This window comes from Tupaia chinensis, unplaced genomic scaffold, assembly GCF_000334495.1.
Source record: "Tupaia chinensis unplaced genomic scaffold, TupChi_1.0 Scaffold000093_1, whole genome shotgun sequence".
Lineage (NCBI taxonomy): Eukaryota > Metazoa > Chordata > Mammalia > Scandentia > Tupaiidae > Tupaia > Tupaia belangeri.
In genome coordinates this window covers 11026542-11043701 of record NW_006159555.1, presented here as the reverse complement: position 1 = coordinate 11043701, position 17160 = coordinate 11026542, and the positions used below count along the sequence as shown (strand labels likewise).

The 17160-nt window shown below is 42.3% G+C and overlaps 1 protein-coding gene across 1 annotated transcript in view; it reads right to left on the bottom strand.

Moving 5' to 3' along the window:
* Window positions 1-17160, bottom strand: part of DNAI1 (dynein axonemal intermediate chain 1) — a 76379-nt gene that overhangs the window by 33804 nt on the left and 25415 nt on the right. Inside the window, exons 3-8 of the mRNA XM_006143129.3 lie at window positions 11565-11663; window positions 11280-11360; window positions 3285-3411; window positions 2902-3017; window positions 2558-2674; window positions 1210-1269 (exon numbers count right to left, since the gene is read on the bottom strand). Of these exons, the coding sequence (XP_006143191.1) occupies window positions 1210-1269; window positions 2558-2674; window positions 2902-3017; window positions 3285-3411; window positions 11280-11360; window positions 11565-11663 (600 nt within the window). The remainder of the gene's footprint in view (window positions 1-1209; window positions 1270-2557; window positions 2675-2901; window positions 3018-3284; window positions 3412-11279; window positions 11361-11564; window positions 11664-17160) is intronic.

Here is a 17160-nt window from a genome sequence, read left to right as displayed (position 1 = left end):
AGAGGAAATGGATCATCATGGGACATAGTCTTTATCCAGGTTTAGCCTTTAGGGCTGAAGGAGGCATTCTCCGCTTGGCCCACTGGAAATATGTATTCAGTGTCTGCTAACACTCAGCTCTGGAACAGGAATAAAAGAGATCTCAGGGCACCCCTGGGCCAGACTTATCCACCCTGAAGCCCAGGGTCTGAATCTTCAACTAGAAGTCAAAATGTTCTGGTCTGCAGCCCCTTACCAGGCAGAACGAATTGGCCACCAACAGGCTAGCCCACATTTTTGTTAGTGATTTATGACTCTGAATTAGGAAATTGAAAAAAAAAAAATCCCCCCCTACCATGGGGGTGTGGTAAACATACTGACTCAGCCTAATTTTTATAGTACTGACCATATCTCAGCATTCAAAAGAGACAAGCAAAAGGTAAGGGAATCCCTGTTAACTGGATTTGACAGCAAGGGAAGCTCAAGGATAACATCAGAAGAAGCGGCAAGCATCTGGGACTGGGCAAAAGCCCCAGATCACATATGTGCTCCCCAGAGCTGAGCAGTCACTGCCACCTGGAGGCCACATAGGCACACCTTACATTTAATAATTCACTCATGGCCCAGAGTTCCACATTGCAAAGTACTTCAACCTTTGTTATCTCATTCAGAGCCCTCCAACAACATTATGTGGCAGCCTGTCATCCTCTCTTGACTGGGAAATAAACTGAGGAATTAAAGGTTACGTGGTTTGCCCAGGATTCTATAGTAGAAGCAGTGGAGCTGGGGCCTGAGCTATATCCTGCTCACATCAGCATGGTCATCCAAGAGGACCTGAAGGGGAGGAGGAGGGTCTGTAGGAACACTGCAGGGTACTGGGGGCCAGGTCAGAGTGCTAACACTTCAGAGTCAGCCACAGGGTACAATGGGCTCTTGAAAGTTCATTGGAACAAATGTTCTCTGTGGTCTCAGAGATAGCTCCAGAAGTTATGCTGTTTCCAGGTGAACAGTCTTACCCTGGGGGTATGTGGCTCATCCAGAGCCTACCGGTAGTGAACCTGCTGTCTCAAGTGTTCGGTGTTCAGAGTGGGTGCTTAGGACAATGAGCAGGAAGGTGGATAGATGAGGCGGGAGACTGCCAGACTAGGCCAGTCTCTTTTTGCTGCTGAATAAGAAAGGGTGCATGGGGTAGGAAATGGTGATGGATTTCGGGCTGGCCCAGGGTCTTACCTGATTGGCTGTGGCTGAAAAGTTTGTCCTGGGAGGAGGTTCCATCTGACATTCTCGATCCTAGACAACAATGACAATGGGAAACCCACAGAAAGCCCTCAACTCCTTCTCTGTTAACCAAACAGTACAGCCTTAGGGGAGAAGCAGCTTAGTTGAGCTGAGAGAGGGGAGAGACACAGAGCTGGTGAAGTAAAGAGGAAACTGAGCAAAGGACCAAATTATGCATTCAAAATCTACATTTTTCTCCTGCTGGCCTCCTTCAGAAGAAGCCTAAAGTTGAAAGAAGAGGCAGTGAAGCCTGATTGTGTACTTTATTTTTTTTTTTTTTGAGAGGTTTTTGCTATAAGGCACATGCACTCGCCAGAAAGACAGAGACAGAGAGAGACAGAGAGACAGAAGGCGAGAAGTCACTTCCCAAGGGGGATGGCCATGCCACAATTCCTTCTCCTCCATCTTCCTCTTGGGATCGTGGGCATGCTTGCACACATGCCCAGCATGAGTTTAAGCCACTGGGTCTGGGACTCGAACCATGGTCGACTACATGGGAGTCCAGCGACATAGCCATTATGCCAACTGCTGGTCCCTGTGCACATTTTAATAAGGATAAATTCTAAGTGGGGGATACACAGATCTGCAAGAAGCCAGGCCCATGGCTAGTTTCCAGATGCAGGGCATAGAAGTCAGCCTCTGGTGAGACATTAGTGCCTTACTCTGAGAAAAATGTCTTCCTGATACTGGGGCCTTGGGCTACTTGGGGGAATGCATCCTCTCTCCATTGTTTATCACTTAGATTACTAAGTGTCAGCATAGGGACCAGACATGGCATTGCCAAAATCTCACTCTGTAGATATCATCCTCCATCCAGATTCATTTCTATAAAAGACTACCCTTAGGTATGTGAGTCTTTCTCTTGAAACCCTGAGAGGCTCCTTTCCCCCAGGTTTTCTTTTCTTGCCATTTTTTAAAGCTGGTCTACCACAGATACCATCAACTTCAGTTGAACTGGTTGCTAGGACCCCATCCCACCCCACCACCACCACCATGCATTGTGGCCTTTCCTCTCCTCCCCAGGTCCTTATTTCTAACTCTCTTGAAAGCTCACAGAAAGTTTTAGCCTCTCACAGAGTTTGGGGCACAAACCTCTATATTGCTCCCTCTGAGCCTCTGCCTGAATGGCTTATAAGGACCTGAATACATGCTCCCAGCTCTCCTTGGAGAGATTATCTGTGGCATCTGCTCTGTCACTGCTGCCAGGCCAAGGCCCTCTGGGACTAGGTCAGGCCTGCTTCTTCCATGGCATGCTCTGCCAAACTGCAAAGCAAAGGGGCTGGAATAGGGGCTGCTCTACCCGAAGAGGGTTGTTGAAGGTCTGCGAGGCCCTCTCACTGAAGTTGAACTTGTTAGTGAGCTTTCGCTCCTTGGGCTGCTTAGGAGTCACCAATTCTTCAGTTGCTTTTTCAGTTGCCTGGAAATAAAGACCCGGAGGGCCAGGACTCAGTTGCAAGAAGAAGGTGGTGGGGATTGAGAGTAGGAAGAGCCCTGTCCTGGATAGAATGGAGGTGGGAGAGTGATGCTGGCTGATGAGTCAGCACACATAGCCACTTCGCACTTTCAACTCCCTCCTCCCACCCTTTGTTACCCCTGAAGCTTTCCCACAGTTGGGGCTGTAGGAGAAGAAATATTACACTATACCTCTGCTACAGGCACATCTGTTTGACTCCCAGCCTCAGCTTCTGCCTCTTTGGGCTCTTCGTCTTCATCAAGGTTTTCTGTTTCCGAAATCACCAACTTGACAGACTCCTGAGAACCTTGGCAGGACATTGCCAATGAGTTCAAAGTCCGAGCCTGCTCCCCTAGCCCTGGGCAGGAAAGTACTGGTTCCTGCTTTTCAGACCCTGCCTGTTCCTAGGGTTTTCCTTAGGCTGACTACCAAGAGTCAGCTCTCAGACCGATACAGAACAGTCAGCTATTGGACTTCACATAAATAAAAGCTCCACAAAGTTCTCGTTTAGGAATCTACTCCTTGGAATAACCAGGGAAAGGGGACCAGGCTCGGGGCTGGCCCAGAGTCCTACCTGCCGCTAACTCATCACGGTAGTGTTGCCGCCGTCCTTCATCTGAGTCTTTCGGGACCAGGTTCCCAATCTGGCTGAAGTGAACTGCCAGTTGGTTCACAAAGCCAACAAGCTTATATGTGCCTTCCTGAGAAGACAGGGGGCAGAGTCAGAACAGTGGTTTCCCAAAGGGACTAGAGTCAGAATATAGTCTGCTAAGGTCAGACCGCCCATCTCTGTTAAAGGAAACATAACTTGCCAAATCCTCAGTTAACCTAGAGTTTTCACTGCATTTCAGCTTAAAAAAGAGTAGGCAAATAAAATTAATTATCTTTAATTTTCTTTTCCCTTAAAATTTGCTATAGTGTACATGCACTTGCATGAGAGAGTGAGAGAAACACCCCCCACCCCCCACCCAGGAGGACCATTCTACAATCCTTTCTCCTTTTGTTTTCATTTCATTTATTTAAATTTGCCACAGGGTGTGTGTGTTCACAGGAGAGAAGAGGAAGAGGGAGGGAAAGGGAGTGGGGAGGGGACAGAGAGAGAGACAGAGAAAGGAAGTATCTCTTAGGGGGATGGGCAGGCCACAATCCTGTCTCCCTTCTCTGTTCAACTCTTGGGATTTTGGACACATATGCACACATGCTTGGCAAGTTATTTTTCAAACCGCCATGGTCTGACACCTGAACCATGCAGCTGGCCATGTGGGATCCAGCTGCCTTAACCACCATGCCACCAGCCAGCCCTAAAATTCTATCAAAGATTTATTTAAAAGTACTTTCCCCTAGAGCAGCCTAGATTTTCCTATCGCCAGCTTGGGTGCCTTATCTCCATTATCCAGGCCAGAGGTTCCTAGTTCACCTGCCTCACGTAGACCCGGGGCTGGTCAGATGTAGTCATCAAGCACACCTGGCATAGCCCTCACTCCACTGTACTTAGAGGATGGCAGGACCGGATAGATCCTCAGAGACAAGTATGTCCCCACTCTGTTATAATTAAGAGGACCACAAAGATCCAGAGAAGGATTGGGTCCAAATCTGTCCAGGTCACACAGCAAATGAGAAACTGGGCTAGGCTTAAAACTCAGGAAACTTTGTTCAGTCATTGTTCAAAAAGTAATTTTCACAATGTGCCAAGTATTTTCTAGGTATGTGAGATCTAAAGCTGGGCAGAAGCAGACACACTTCCTGCTTTCACAGAGCCTATAGTCTGACTTTTCTAGGCTGTCTCCTCATTGATCAGCATCTTAGCAACCCCTTAAATTGACTTTGAGACCAGATATCACTTCCTTCTTTTAAAACAGTTCTGCCCAATTCTTTCCAAGCAATACAGAAAATACATTCCTTTGTACAGTACACTGGGGTAAGTACATAGCAGAGGAAACCAGCTCATGGGATCCAGCTGTACCATCCCTGCCTGTTCCTGGAAAAATCACTATCACATAGGTTGGGAAGAGTGGCCTTAAAAAGTCTTCACAAAGACCTTCCTCTCTCAGTAGCTCAGATGGACGGGGAGATGGGACAGTGAAGCAGTTTTATAATAGGAAAAAAATAAATTTTTTAAACTTTTTTTTTTTGGCTTTACTTTCTCTTTCTTATACTTTATTTAGTTTTGTTTTTGTCTTTGTTTGCCATAAAGTACATGGATTCCCCAGATAGAGACAGAGAGAGGGAAAGTGAGAATCACCACCCAGGGAGGATAGCCACACTGCAATCCATTCTCCTCCTGAGATTTTTTGGCATGCATGTTATAGGTGCCTGGAGTCATTTTCAAGCTGCCAGAACTCCAGTTAGTCATGTGGGAGTCCAGCACCTTAACCACTATGCCACCTGCTGGCCCTTCTTTCTTACACTTTAAAGGTTAACTGGTGCTTGTGGCTTCTGTAACTAATGTGATCTGTAACTATTGTAACAAATAAGGTAACAAATAAGCCTGTTTGCTTAGAAGAGGAAATTTAAGGGGCTTACTTTGGACAGAGATCTTAAGAATGCAACTTAGGCCAAAGTGGAAGCTGAGAAATCTTCAGGGACTGTTTGCCCAAGGGACACAATGTAACAAGTTAAATTATAAATTTGTAATATGTTATCTTTTAACATAATAGTTACTCACAGATGTTTGGATTGTTTTGTTAAACAGTATAACTTACAGAAAATGTTGTAGCTTCCCTTAATCTATCAACATATGTCACAAGGCTGAGTCAACAGATTCAATATCACCATAAAAACCAGAACAGGGTCATAAATGTCATGTGAAGGGAAAAGGGTGCACAGAACAATTTTGGGAAGATCTTAAAAGGTAGGAGTAATACTGAACAAGGTAGATTTATGTTATAGATAACAATGAGTAAACAAGAAGTACAATATATGGTGTGCTGGAAGTTTCTGTTCTGTATTCCCAGAAACAGCAACTGGATTTGATTTGATTTTGTTCGTTTTTGTTATAGGGCATATGTGCTTGCCAGAGAGAACAGACAGAGAGAGAGAGACAGATAGAGAGAGTGAGGAATCACCCCCGGGGGTATGGCCATGTCAAAATCCCTTCTCTTCCAGTCTCCTCTCAGGATTTTGGGCACACATGCATAAGTACTCAGCATGCTTTTCAAGCCCCAGGTCCAGGACTTGAACTGTGCAGTTGGCCATGTGTGATCTAGCACCTTAACCTCCATGTCACCTGCTGGCCCCTGGCTGCTGGATTTTAGCCAGCAATGGTTTAGAGTATGGTCTTTGGAGGAATGTAAAATTGGGTTCAGATTCTTATTCTGACCATTATCATGACCTTGGGCTTAACCATTCTCAGCACTAATTTCTTTATTTATGGAATAAGGATAATAATATCTTATTTGCAAGATAGTTGTAAATATTGAAAACAACCTAGTAATACAATGTCTGACACATAATAAATGCTCAACATTAATGCCAATAAAAACAGTAACTAATATTAAGAAGATGGAGGTTCCCACAGGAATAAATTATCCATATGTCATTTGAGATTTCACCTTCATTCTGTTCTCAGCAATCGACTGGGACTTTCCTCTTCAGTTAGGAATGGAATTTAGACTCCACTGCTTCTGTGAAGGTGGGGGAGGCATGCCTATATCAGAACCATCTGCCTCCCCCCAACACATCAAGGGAAAGTAGTAGCTTTGGAGACCAATGTGCGTGCCCAAAATCCTGGAAGGAGAATGGATTGCAGCATGGCTATCCTCCCTGGTGGATGATTTCTCATTTTCCCTCTCTCTGTCTCTATCTGGGGAATCCATGTGCTCTAATGCAAACAAAGACAAAAACATAAAACTAAGTAAATAAAGTATAAGAAAGAGAAATAAAGTAAAGCAAAAAAAAAGTTTAAAAATTGATCTTTTTCCTTGTATAAAACTGCTTCACTGTCCCATCTCCCCGTCCTTCTTAAGGCCCACATCTGCGAAGCCATTGAGTAAGGTGAGTCTTTCTGGGAGCCTAGGGCTAACCCACTGGAAACTGACTCAAAGGACAGGAGTGAATTGCAACTGACAAAGCAATGCCAATCCTCTGTTTATAGCATACCTCCCATGACCAGCCAGCTGAGACCCAGAGAGACCCTCCTCTAGGAACCCATAAAGTGCAACTTGCTCCACTATAACATCAGGGAGAGTAGGGCAGCTCCCTCTGACCTTCACTGCCTGCCCAGGCAGGCCATTAACAAAATGCATGAATAGCACCTTTCAACAAACATGTCTGAGTTTGTTTCAACCTCTTTATAGAAAGGTTGACTGCATAATCTTAAGTAAGAAGCACTGTGTTCAAGAAATGTTCGAGGGACCAGGAGTTAGTGTAATGGCTATATTGCTGGACTCCCATGTAGTTGACCGTGGTTCAAGTCCCAGACCTGGCGGCTTAAACTCATGCTGGGCGCGTGTGCGTGCATGCCCAAGATCCTGAGAGGAGAATGGAGGAGAAGGGATTGCAGCGTGGTCATCCCCTGGGGGGTGGTTTCTCACTTTCTGTCTCTCTGTCTCTCTCTGTCTTTCTGGCGAGCGCTTGCACCCTATAACAAAAACTTATCCAAAAAAAGAGAAATGTTTGAAAAACCTGTATGTAAATGTTCATAGCATCATTATTCATGAGAGCCAAAAAGCAGAAACAATCTAAATGTTCATCAATTGATAAGTGGATAAATAAAATGTGGTCTATTCATACAATGTAATACATATCATTTGGTGATAAAAAGAAATGAAGTACTGACACGTGCTACAACATAATGAATTGAAAAAATTATGCTAAGTGAAAGAGGAGAGTAACAAAAGATCACATATTATATCATTTCATTTTTATGAAATATCCAGAATAGGCAAATCTGTAGAGACAGAAAACAGTTTAATAGTTGTCTAGGGCTAGAAGAGAGGGGGGATTGGAGAGTGACATTTAAGAGGTGTGTAGTTTTTTTTGGAAAAAGAGAAAATGTTTTAAAATTGACTGTGGTGATGGTTTGTACAATCTATGAATATACTAATACCAAGAGGCATCAAATCGTACATTTTTAATGCATGAATTTTAAGGTATACAATAAAATTGTTTTAAGAAAACAAAGAAACTAGGGGATAGTAGGTGATTAAGGCACTGGACTCCAACATGGCTGATTGTGGTTCAAGTCCCAGACCTGGAGGCTTGCTTTCTCACTTTCTCTCTCTCTCTTGTCAAAATGTAAATAATAAATAAATTAAGTAAATAATTTATTTTAAAAAATGTTTATTTAATTCCATTTGTTATGATTATTAATTTTTAAAATTTGACCAAAGAGACAGAGAAAGAAAGAAAAAGGGAAGCCAAGAAAGCAAACCACCAGATCTGAGACTCAAACTGCAGTCAGGCATATGGAAATCCAGCACCTTTAACCACCATGCCACCTGCCAGCCCCAAGTAAATAATTCTTATAAAAAGAAACTGGGCCAGCTAGGTGGCATGGGGTTAAGGTGGCTGGATCCTACAAGGCCAACTTTATGGTTTGAGTCTTGGCCCTGTGGCTTCAAAAATACTGGGTGCATGTGTGTGTGTGCCCAAAATATCAAGAGGAGAATGGAGGAGAAAGGATTGCAGTGTGGTCATTCCCTCTGTGGCGGCTTTCTCACTTTCTCTCTGTTTGTCTCTCTCCAGTGAGCAAGTGCCTATGCCTTATAGCAAATTAAAATAAAATGAGCTCACTTGCTCTATGACAAAAACCTTTAAAAAAAAAACAAACCCAAAACAAACTCTTTTTGCTTCTAGGGAAGAGGACAGAGGAGGGAGGAAGATTTGATGTTCATTTTGTTTTGAACCATTGAAATTTGTGCCATAGGTTTCTATTGCATATTCAAAATTTATAATATATATAAATGTTTATTTATTTTTTTAAGAGAGATTTTGGCTATAGGGCATGTGCACTCACCAGAGAGACAGAGAGAGACAGAAAGCAAGAAATCACCCCTCTGGGGGGATGACCATGCTCATGCTGCAATCCCTTCTCCATCCTCCTTTGAGATTATGGGCACCCACACACACGCACATGGCCTGAGTTTTAAGCTGCTGGATCTGGGACCCGAAACACAGTTGACTATGCAAGAGTCCAGCAACATAAATATTATGCCATCTGCTGGTCCCAATATTTTAAAAGATTTTAAGAAGCAGTGTAATGCTGATTTGGAGTCAGACACACTAGTTCAAATCTTGCTTTGAATCCTGGCTGTGAGCCTTTCATAACTTAATTTTACCTCAGTTTCCATAAAATGGAAATAAAAGTGGTTTCTATATCAAGGAAATGTGACTATTATATGAGATATCATATGTAAAAAAGCTTATAGAGGATCTGACACTGGCATACAGTAAGCTTAGAACAAACAGATCTCAAAATAATGAAATAAAAAACATATGCATTACTTCCAAATTAGCTCAGAAAGCTCTCTGAACTTCTCTTTAGTCCATACCTGTAGGAGCTGACCTTGCTATGGCTGAAAACAATATTGTTCCCCCTAAAGACATGCCACATATGTGTCTACCAAGTGGGAACTCACCCATATAATATGTATACTAAAGGAAAATGACAGGGTCACCTGCTTGCCTGGCTATGATGTCAAGAGACCCTGAGACCAGAGCCTGCTAGAGCTTCCTTCTAGGCAACAGTACCAGGATGGGAAAAGGCCAGCTCCTACCTGTCAAGGGAATTTATACTCTGCCCAGGTGTCTTGCTAGAGGAAAATGCAGGTGCTGGAGACCCAGTAGTTCTTGTTAATGAAAAACATTTCTATACTTATTAGAAAGGTATTTTGGGACCAGTAGTTAGTGTAATGGCTATGTTGCTGAACTCCCATTTAGTCGACTGCAGTTCGAGACCTGGATCCAGTGGCTTAAACTCACACTGGGTGTGTGTGCGTGCATCCCCAAGATCCCGAGAGGAGAATGGAGGAGAAGAAATTGCAGCATGGCCATCCCCCCTGGGGGGGAAATTGCAGCATGGCCATCCCCCCTGGGGGTTTGACTTCTCGCCTCCTGTCTCTCTGTCTCTCTCTGTCTCTCTGGTGAGCGCACATGCCCTATAGCAAAAACCTCTCCAAAAAATAAAATAAATAAATAATTTTTTTTTAAAAAGAAAAGTATTTTAAATAAAAAATTCAAGATTCTCAAAAAGAGAGGCCCTTGGTTTTCTTATATCTGATTATTTCTACTTTTCCTGGCTATACAATCACAGCCCATCAGAAGTAAGGGTGATTAAAAAAATTATTTAATTTAATTTATTCATTCATTTATTTTAATTTGAGAGAGAGGGAAAGTGAGAAAGCAAGCCACCAGGTCCGGTATTTGAACCGTGGTCGGCCATGTGGTAGTGTTCAGTGCCTTAACCACCATGCCACCTGCTGGTCCCCCATAAAGAAACTTTTTAAAGAGCTGGAAAACTCCATATGAAATCCCAGGATTCTAAACACAGACTTCATTAATCTTTGAGGGGCCAGCAAGCAGGTGGCATGGTGACTAAGGCCATTGGACTCCCACATGGCTGACCACAGTTCAAGTCCCAGACCTGGCAGCTTGCTTTCTCTTTCTCTCTCTCTCTTTTTCTCTCTTTTTCTCTCTCTCTTTCTCTAATCAAACTGGAAAATGATGATAATAATAAATAAGTTAAATAAAATAATTATTTTAAAAAAGTAATCTCTGGGGACCAGCAGTTGGCCTAATAGCTATGTTGCTGGACTCCCATGTAGCCGACTGCGGTTTGAGCCCTGGACCCAGTGGCTTAAACTCATGCCAGGAGCATGTGCGTGTGTGCCCAAGATCCTGAGAGAAGAATGTAGGAGAAGGGATTGCAGCGTGGCCATCCCCTCTGTGGGGTGATTTTTTGCTTTCTGTGTCTTTATCTGTCTTTCTTTCTGGTGAGCGCCTAAAAAAAAAACAACCCAAAAAAAAAAAAAAAAAAAAAAAAAGCAATCTCTGGCCCAGGTTATATTATGAGCAGTGGCTGATAATGTATGAGAGGGCTGAGTTTGCATCCTGTGTATGATGGTTCATTCCTGTGGTCCTATCTAACTGAGAGGCTGGGGCAAAAGATCCTGATGTGGCAAGGCCCTGTCAAAAACAGCTCTCTAGCGACCAGCAGTTGGTGTAATGGACTTCCATGTAGCTAACCTCAGTTCAAGTCCCGGACCTGGTGGCTTAAACTCACACTGGGCACGTGTGCATGCGTGCCCAAGATCCCAAGAGGAGAATGGAGGAGAAGGGATTGTGGTGTGGCCATCCCTCCTAGGGGCTGATTTCTCACTTTCTGTCTCTCTATCTCTCTCTTTCTGGTGAGCACATGCACCCTATAGAAAAAAAACCCTCAAAAACAAAACAAAAACCAGCTCTCTCTCTCTCTCTCTCACCTCCTCCCTTGCTCACTCTCATTCTCTCTCTCTCAAAAAAGGTGATCTCCTCTGAAATAGCTGACTAGCTGAGACAGAGACTTTTGCACTTTAGTAGTAACTGCCACTCCAAGGAGATAGAGACCCCTGCCCCAGATAGAATGACTTACTTTGAAGCTATACCTGACAATGTTCTGGGGTGCATGTGGGTTGTTGGCTGTCAGGATCCGGGTGAACTCTTCCTTTAACTCCTAAGGGAGAAAAATGCCAAGAGAATTACATGTGAAAGATTGTATGATTGCCCCTCTGAGGCTTAGGAGGATCCCCCACCCTAGGGTATCGGCAGACCTCTCACACCTGAATTCTGTGTAGGCTCTTAATCAGTACTATGGAAGAATCCATCTCTGAAGCTGGAGGAGGTATAAAGAACAAGGGGTAGGAGGCTGCTCACTCACCGCATCAGTCAACTCCAGCTGGTCAGGAGGTCTAACCGTGGCCTTGGACTGGGACCAGTCATCTGTCCCTTCCCCTACTTCGGTCCCTGAATCTTCATCCTGGACAAAACTTCACATCAGTGTTGGAAGTACAAGTAAACAGTACTGTGGGAAGCCCCTTTATTCACAAATCCTCCTGGAAACCAAGCCCTGCCTCTTGTACACAGGGTACAAAATGTCCAACAGACCACTCATGGAGAGGTCCAAAGGAATTGCTCAGGTCATAATTTTCATTGCTTGGAAGATCATGGCCACCTCCACCCTGAGGGGGTCAGGGCTTAACTGGAACATTGTGGTGGAACTTTGGCCCCAGTAGTGGGACCAGAACTGGCTCCTCCATACTGCCTTGCATAAAGTCTAGAAGCTATTGTCTACAATCAACCAAAGGCAGGGCTTTATGCTTAAGCGGCTTAGAGGTGAATAAAGGATGCCAAGTTGTTCTTCAAACTACTTCAAGTCCATTTATATCTTACCTTCCAATTTGCCACCTTAGGTTAATCTTTTTTGGGGGGAGTGGGGAGAGATTTTTGCTATAGGGCATGTGTGCTTGGGCACGTGCTTGCTGGAGACACAGAGAGAGACAAGAGAGAAAGTGAGAAATCACCCCTGAGGGGGAATGACCATGCTGTAATCCCTTCTCCTCTACTCTCCTCTTGGGACCTTGGGCACGCATGCACATGTGCCTGGCATGAGCCTCAAGCCATTAGAACTCAAACTGCAGTCGTACATGTGGGAGTCCAGCACTCCAACTACTATGCCACCTGCTGGCCTCTTAGGTTTTCTTGAAACAATACTCTCTGTACTTGGTTTCTTTATACCTCCTAGTCTCATTAAGTCCTTGGAGTTTGAAAAAAAAAAATCAAAGTTTTTGCCTTTCCCTGATATGCAGTTAAATGTTTTACCAAAGTAGCCCATGACATATTTTTTTCAAATGTTCACCCACACTAGCCATCAAATATATGCAAAATAAAACAATGCTTTTTTTAAAACTATAAAACTAGCATACTATAAAACAAACAATCAAACAAAATTAGCATCCAGTGTTGGTGAGGTTGTGAGAAAACAGGGACTTGTAAATTTGTACAACCTTTCAAAAGAGCAATTTGGAAATATTTGTCAAAGCCTAAAAATTTGTTTACAGTCTTTGACCCAAATTTCTTTGTGTAGGAATTTAAATTAAGGGAAGAATCAAGGACATGCCCAAAGATTTAGGTGCATGCTTGTTTGTTAGAGGATTGATCATAATAGTGAAAAAGAGGAAACATTTGAATGTCCAACAATGAAGCATGCTTGAACAAATTATTAGTATAGCAGCAAGGAACATATGATAAAATATATAATAATATCCAATGATGCTATAAAAGTATATTTATTAGCAATGGAAGATACTCTATTTTATGTGAAAAACAGATTATAAAATACTATATATGGATTGACTCCATTCAAAAAAATACAGGCCAGTAGGTGGAGTGGTGGTTAAGGCACATACTTTATAGCAAAAAAATCCCTTCCCCACAAAAAAATAAACACAAGGAGGCCAGCCAGTGGTGTAGTGGTTAAGGCAGCTGGATCCCACATGGCTGACTGCACAGTTAAAATATCAGACTCAGTGGCTTGAGAAACAGGCTGGATGCATGTGCAAGCATGCCCAAAGTCCTCAGTGGAAAATAGAGAAGAAGGGCTACACCCCAGAGGGTGTTTTCTTTCTCTCTTTCTCTATAGCAAAACTTACAAATAAAAAAAAAATGTAATGTTTATATAGGCATACAAATATCTGGGAAGGATATAACATCACATTTTATTTAAGAGGTTATTTCAGGGTGGTAGGTTTAAGAGTGATCTTAATGTTCTTTTTTTAATTCATTTGAATTTTCTAAATATATACATATGTATATGTGTGTGTGTGTGTATGAGGGATATAACATCACATTTTAATTAAGAGGTTATTTCAGTGTAGTAGGTTTAAGGATGATCTTAATGTTATTTTTAAAATATATTTATTTACATTTAATCACATCTTTACAGTGTACATTTCTTTTTCCAGCACAAATACTATGCATATCAGTCAAGACAAACATTACTCTGTAACTCATCAGTAAATAGCTTCTCATATTTTGTCAATTAAGCATACTTTTACTTGTTTTTTTCTTCCTCTTTCCCCTCTCTCCCTTCCATACTAGACTTTTTTCCATATTTTATTGATTCACAAAATATCTTAAACTAAAAATATAGACAAATCTAGAATCTGGTTACAAGTGCCCTGTAATTTTCTTCTGAAACATTTTAAGTGAATCAATTTACATTCCTTCCCTGAGTATTGTCACAGCATACAAAATATGATTTCCCAACCAGAATATACTGCATAGTGGCTTAATCATACATGTTATCATCAATAATTTTCCATTTCTAGTTTCCATTTCTAGTTTCTATTTATGTTTATATATTTTACCCCTATTTCTTACTCTTTGCCATTTTCTTCCCTCCTCCCACACTATCTCACTTGTTTTCCATTCCTTTTTTCCCCCACATTTTATTGATTCACAAAATTTCTTAAATAATCTAACTTTCTTTTTTCTTTTTTTGGAGAGGTTTTTGCTATATGGCAAGTGCACTCGCCAGAAAGACAGAGACAGACAGAAAGCAAGAAATTACCCCCTAGGAGGGATGGCCATGCCACAATCCGTTCTCCTCTTGGGATTTTGGGCATGCACACACATGCACCTGGCATGAGTTTTTAAGCCACCAGGTCTGGGACTTGAATTACGGTCGACTACATGGGAGTCCAGCAATGTAGCCATTATGCCATCCACTGGTCCCAAACTACTTTCAATAGCAAGTTCAGCTAGTATATACTTATCTTTGAGTACATATCTGACTTTAGATGTGAAACTGAGTAGAATGAATATACTATAAGGTAGCACCTAGCTGATGCTATATAGCTTACTACAGTCATTAAATAGGTATTTTTAATGTTTTTTTTAATTTCAAGAAAAGTAGTTTTAGCTTTAATAAATCAAAGAAATACTAAGGAACTTTGCTTAAAACTTAGAGCCAGGAAACAGGTTAGAATTCTATTCAAATAGTAGGTATATGAACAAACATATTGGCAGCTTAAGAGAGATCATTGGGAACCAGCAGTTAGCGTAATGGCTATGTTGCTGGACTCCCACGTAGTCGACCGCGGTTCGTGTCCCGGACCCAGTGGTTTAAAACTCACGCCGGGCGCGTGTGCGTGCGTGCCCAAGATCCCGAGAGGAGAATGGAGGAGAAGGGATTGCGGTGTGACCATCCCCCCTGGGGGGTGATTTCTCACTTTCTGTCTCTATGTCTCTCTCTGTCTGTCTGGCAAGCGCATGGGCCCTATAGCGAAAACCTCTCAAAAAAAAAAAAAAAAAAAAAGAGCGAGGACAAAAATCCTTAAAACCGGAAAAGAAAGTCTAGGAGAAGATCAACAATGTTTTAGTCAAAAGTCATAAAATTCTATTTCATCCATTCAGTCTCATGTACTTAATCTATCTTCTGTTGTGGTTCGATATTCCTGACTAAATTCTGGGATATAAAATTCATTTCCAGCCTTGTCCCTACGATTAAGTTGGCCATTTTCTTAGTTTTTGAACTCTTGTTTCTGTGTGTCTGTATTCAATTTTCCTGGTATAGCACTCCCTTGAGAACTTCTTGGAGATCTGGTCTGGTGTTGGTAAATTCTTTCAAGTTTTGTTTATCTGAGAATGTTCTTGTCTTTTATTTTCATATGAAGGATAATCTTGCTGGGTACAGTATTCTTGGTTGAAATTGCTTTTCCCTTAACACTTTGAATATATTTTCCCATTCTTTCCTCGTTTGCGTTGTTTCAGATGAGAGGTCCACTATTAGCCTGATGGGATATCCTTCGTAGTTAACTTGACATTTTTCTCTTGCCAATCTTAGTATCTTGTCTTTGTCTGTGGTTTTGGTCAATCTAGCTATAACGTGTCTTGGAGAAAATCTTCTGGGTTGATTCTATTTGAGGTCCTTTGTATTTCTTGGATCTGTGAATGCCTCTCTAGGTTTGGAAAATTTTTCTGGTTGGATTTCATGGAATATATTATCAATGCCCTTATGAGTCTCTTTGCCTTCTGATAAACCAATTATCCAGATGTTTGGATGTTTGATGGTATCTAGTATTTCTTACATATTATTCTTATTCTGGGGGGCAATTTTCTCAGTCTTCATGGTGGATTTTTCTAGGCCGGTAATTCTATCTTCTACATCTGAGATTCAATTTTCTGTATGATCTAGTCTTCTTTGAATACTTTCAAGGGGGATTTTGACTTCCTGTATCATAGCCTTCATCACAGGTCCATTTAATTTTTTTTTATTTATTTATATTTTTTTGGAGAGATTTTCACTGTAGGGCGCGTGCGCTCGCCAGACAGACAGAGAGAGACATAGAGACAGAAAGTGAGAAATCACCCCCCAGGGGGGATGGTCACACCGCAATCCCTTCTCCTCCATTCTCCTCTCGGGATCTTGGGCACGCACGCACACGCGCCCGGCGTGAGTTTTAAGCCACCGGGTCCGGGACACGAACTGCGGTCGACTACGTGGGAGTCCAGCGACATAGCCATTACGCTAACTGCTGGTTCCCCATTTAATTCTTTTTTATAGTGTGAATTTCCTCTTTTAGATCTTGCAAGAATTTCCTCACCTCCTGGAACTTGTCAGCTCCTTTCTCCTGCCTCTTCTGCAGTTCATTGTCTATCTTCTCTTCCATCTCTGTTAGTTTTGTCACTATGAATATTCTAAATTCTTTATCAGACATTTCCATGAGTTTCCATGTACTGTCTGAGGATGAAGAGGAGTTATTCTTTTCCCTTGGAGGAGAGATACTTTCTTGCTTTCCCATATTTCTTGTGACCCTGTAGTGATTTCTAGTCATCTGATGGTGCATTTCTTCCTAATTCTTGAAGTTCAATCTGAGCGTTCAGAGGCACGCAGAAGGAGGTAATCTACAATCTCTCTTCCATTCCGTTTTCACTTTTTGTGCATAAGATTCAGTGGGAATAGAGGAATATTCTGACTCTAGTCGTATTCAGATGTTTGGATCCTGTTTATTTGAACCTGTCTAGATACTTAGTGCATAGAGACCACTAGAAATGAATCTGGAGGGGGAAGTCTCAGCAGAAAATCTTCATTTTTGTCAAGGAAAGCAATGACTTCATAGCTCAAGTTTGTTATCTATCTCAAGATGGGCCTTAATGTTCTTTTTTCAATTCATTTGAATTATATATGTGTGTGTGTGTGTGTGTGTGTGTGTGTGTGTGTATAAAATTTGGCTTGAGGTATGTGCACTTGCACAGAGAGACAGAAAGACAGGAAGAGGAGAATGCACTCCTCCACTGCTATGGGGAATGATTACAGGGGAATCTCTTCTACTCTCTCTCTCTCTCCCTTTTGGATTTTGAGTGCTCACACTTACACACACACCCAGCGTGTTTTTCAAGCCACTGGGTCTAGGACTTGAACTGCATTATCGGCCTGTGGGATTCTGTTGCCTTAACCACCAGGCCACAGAGCC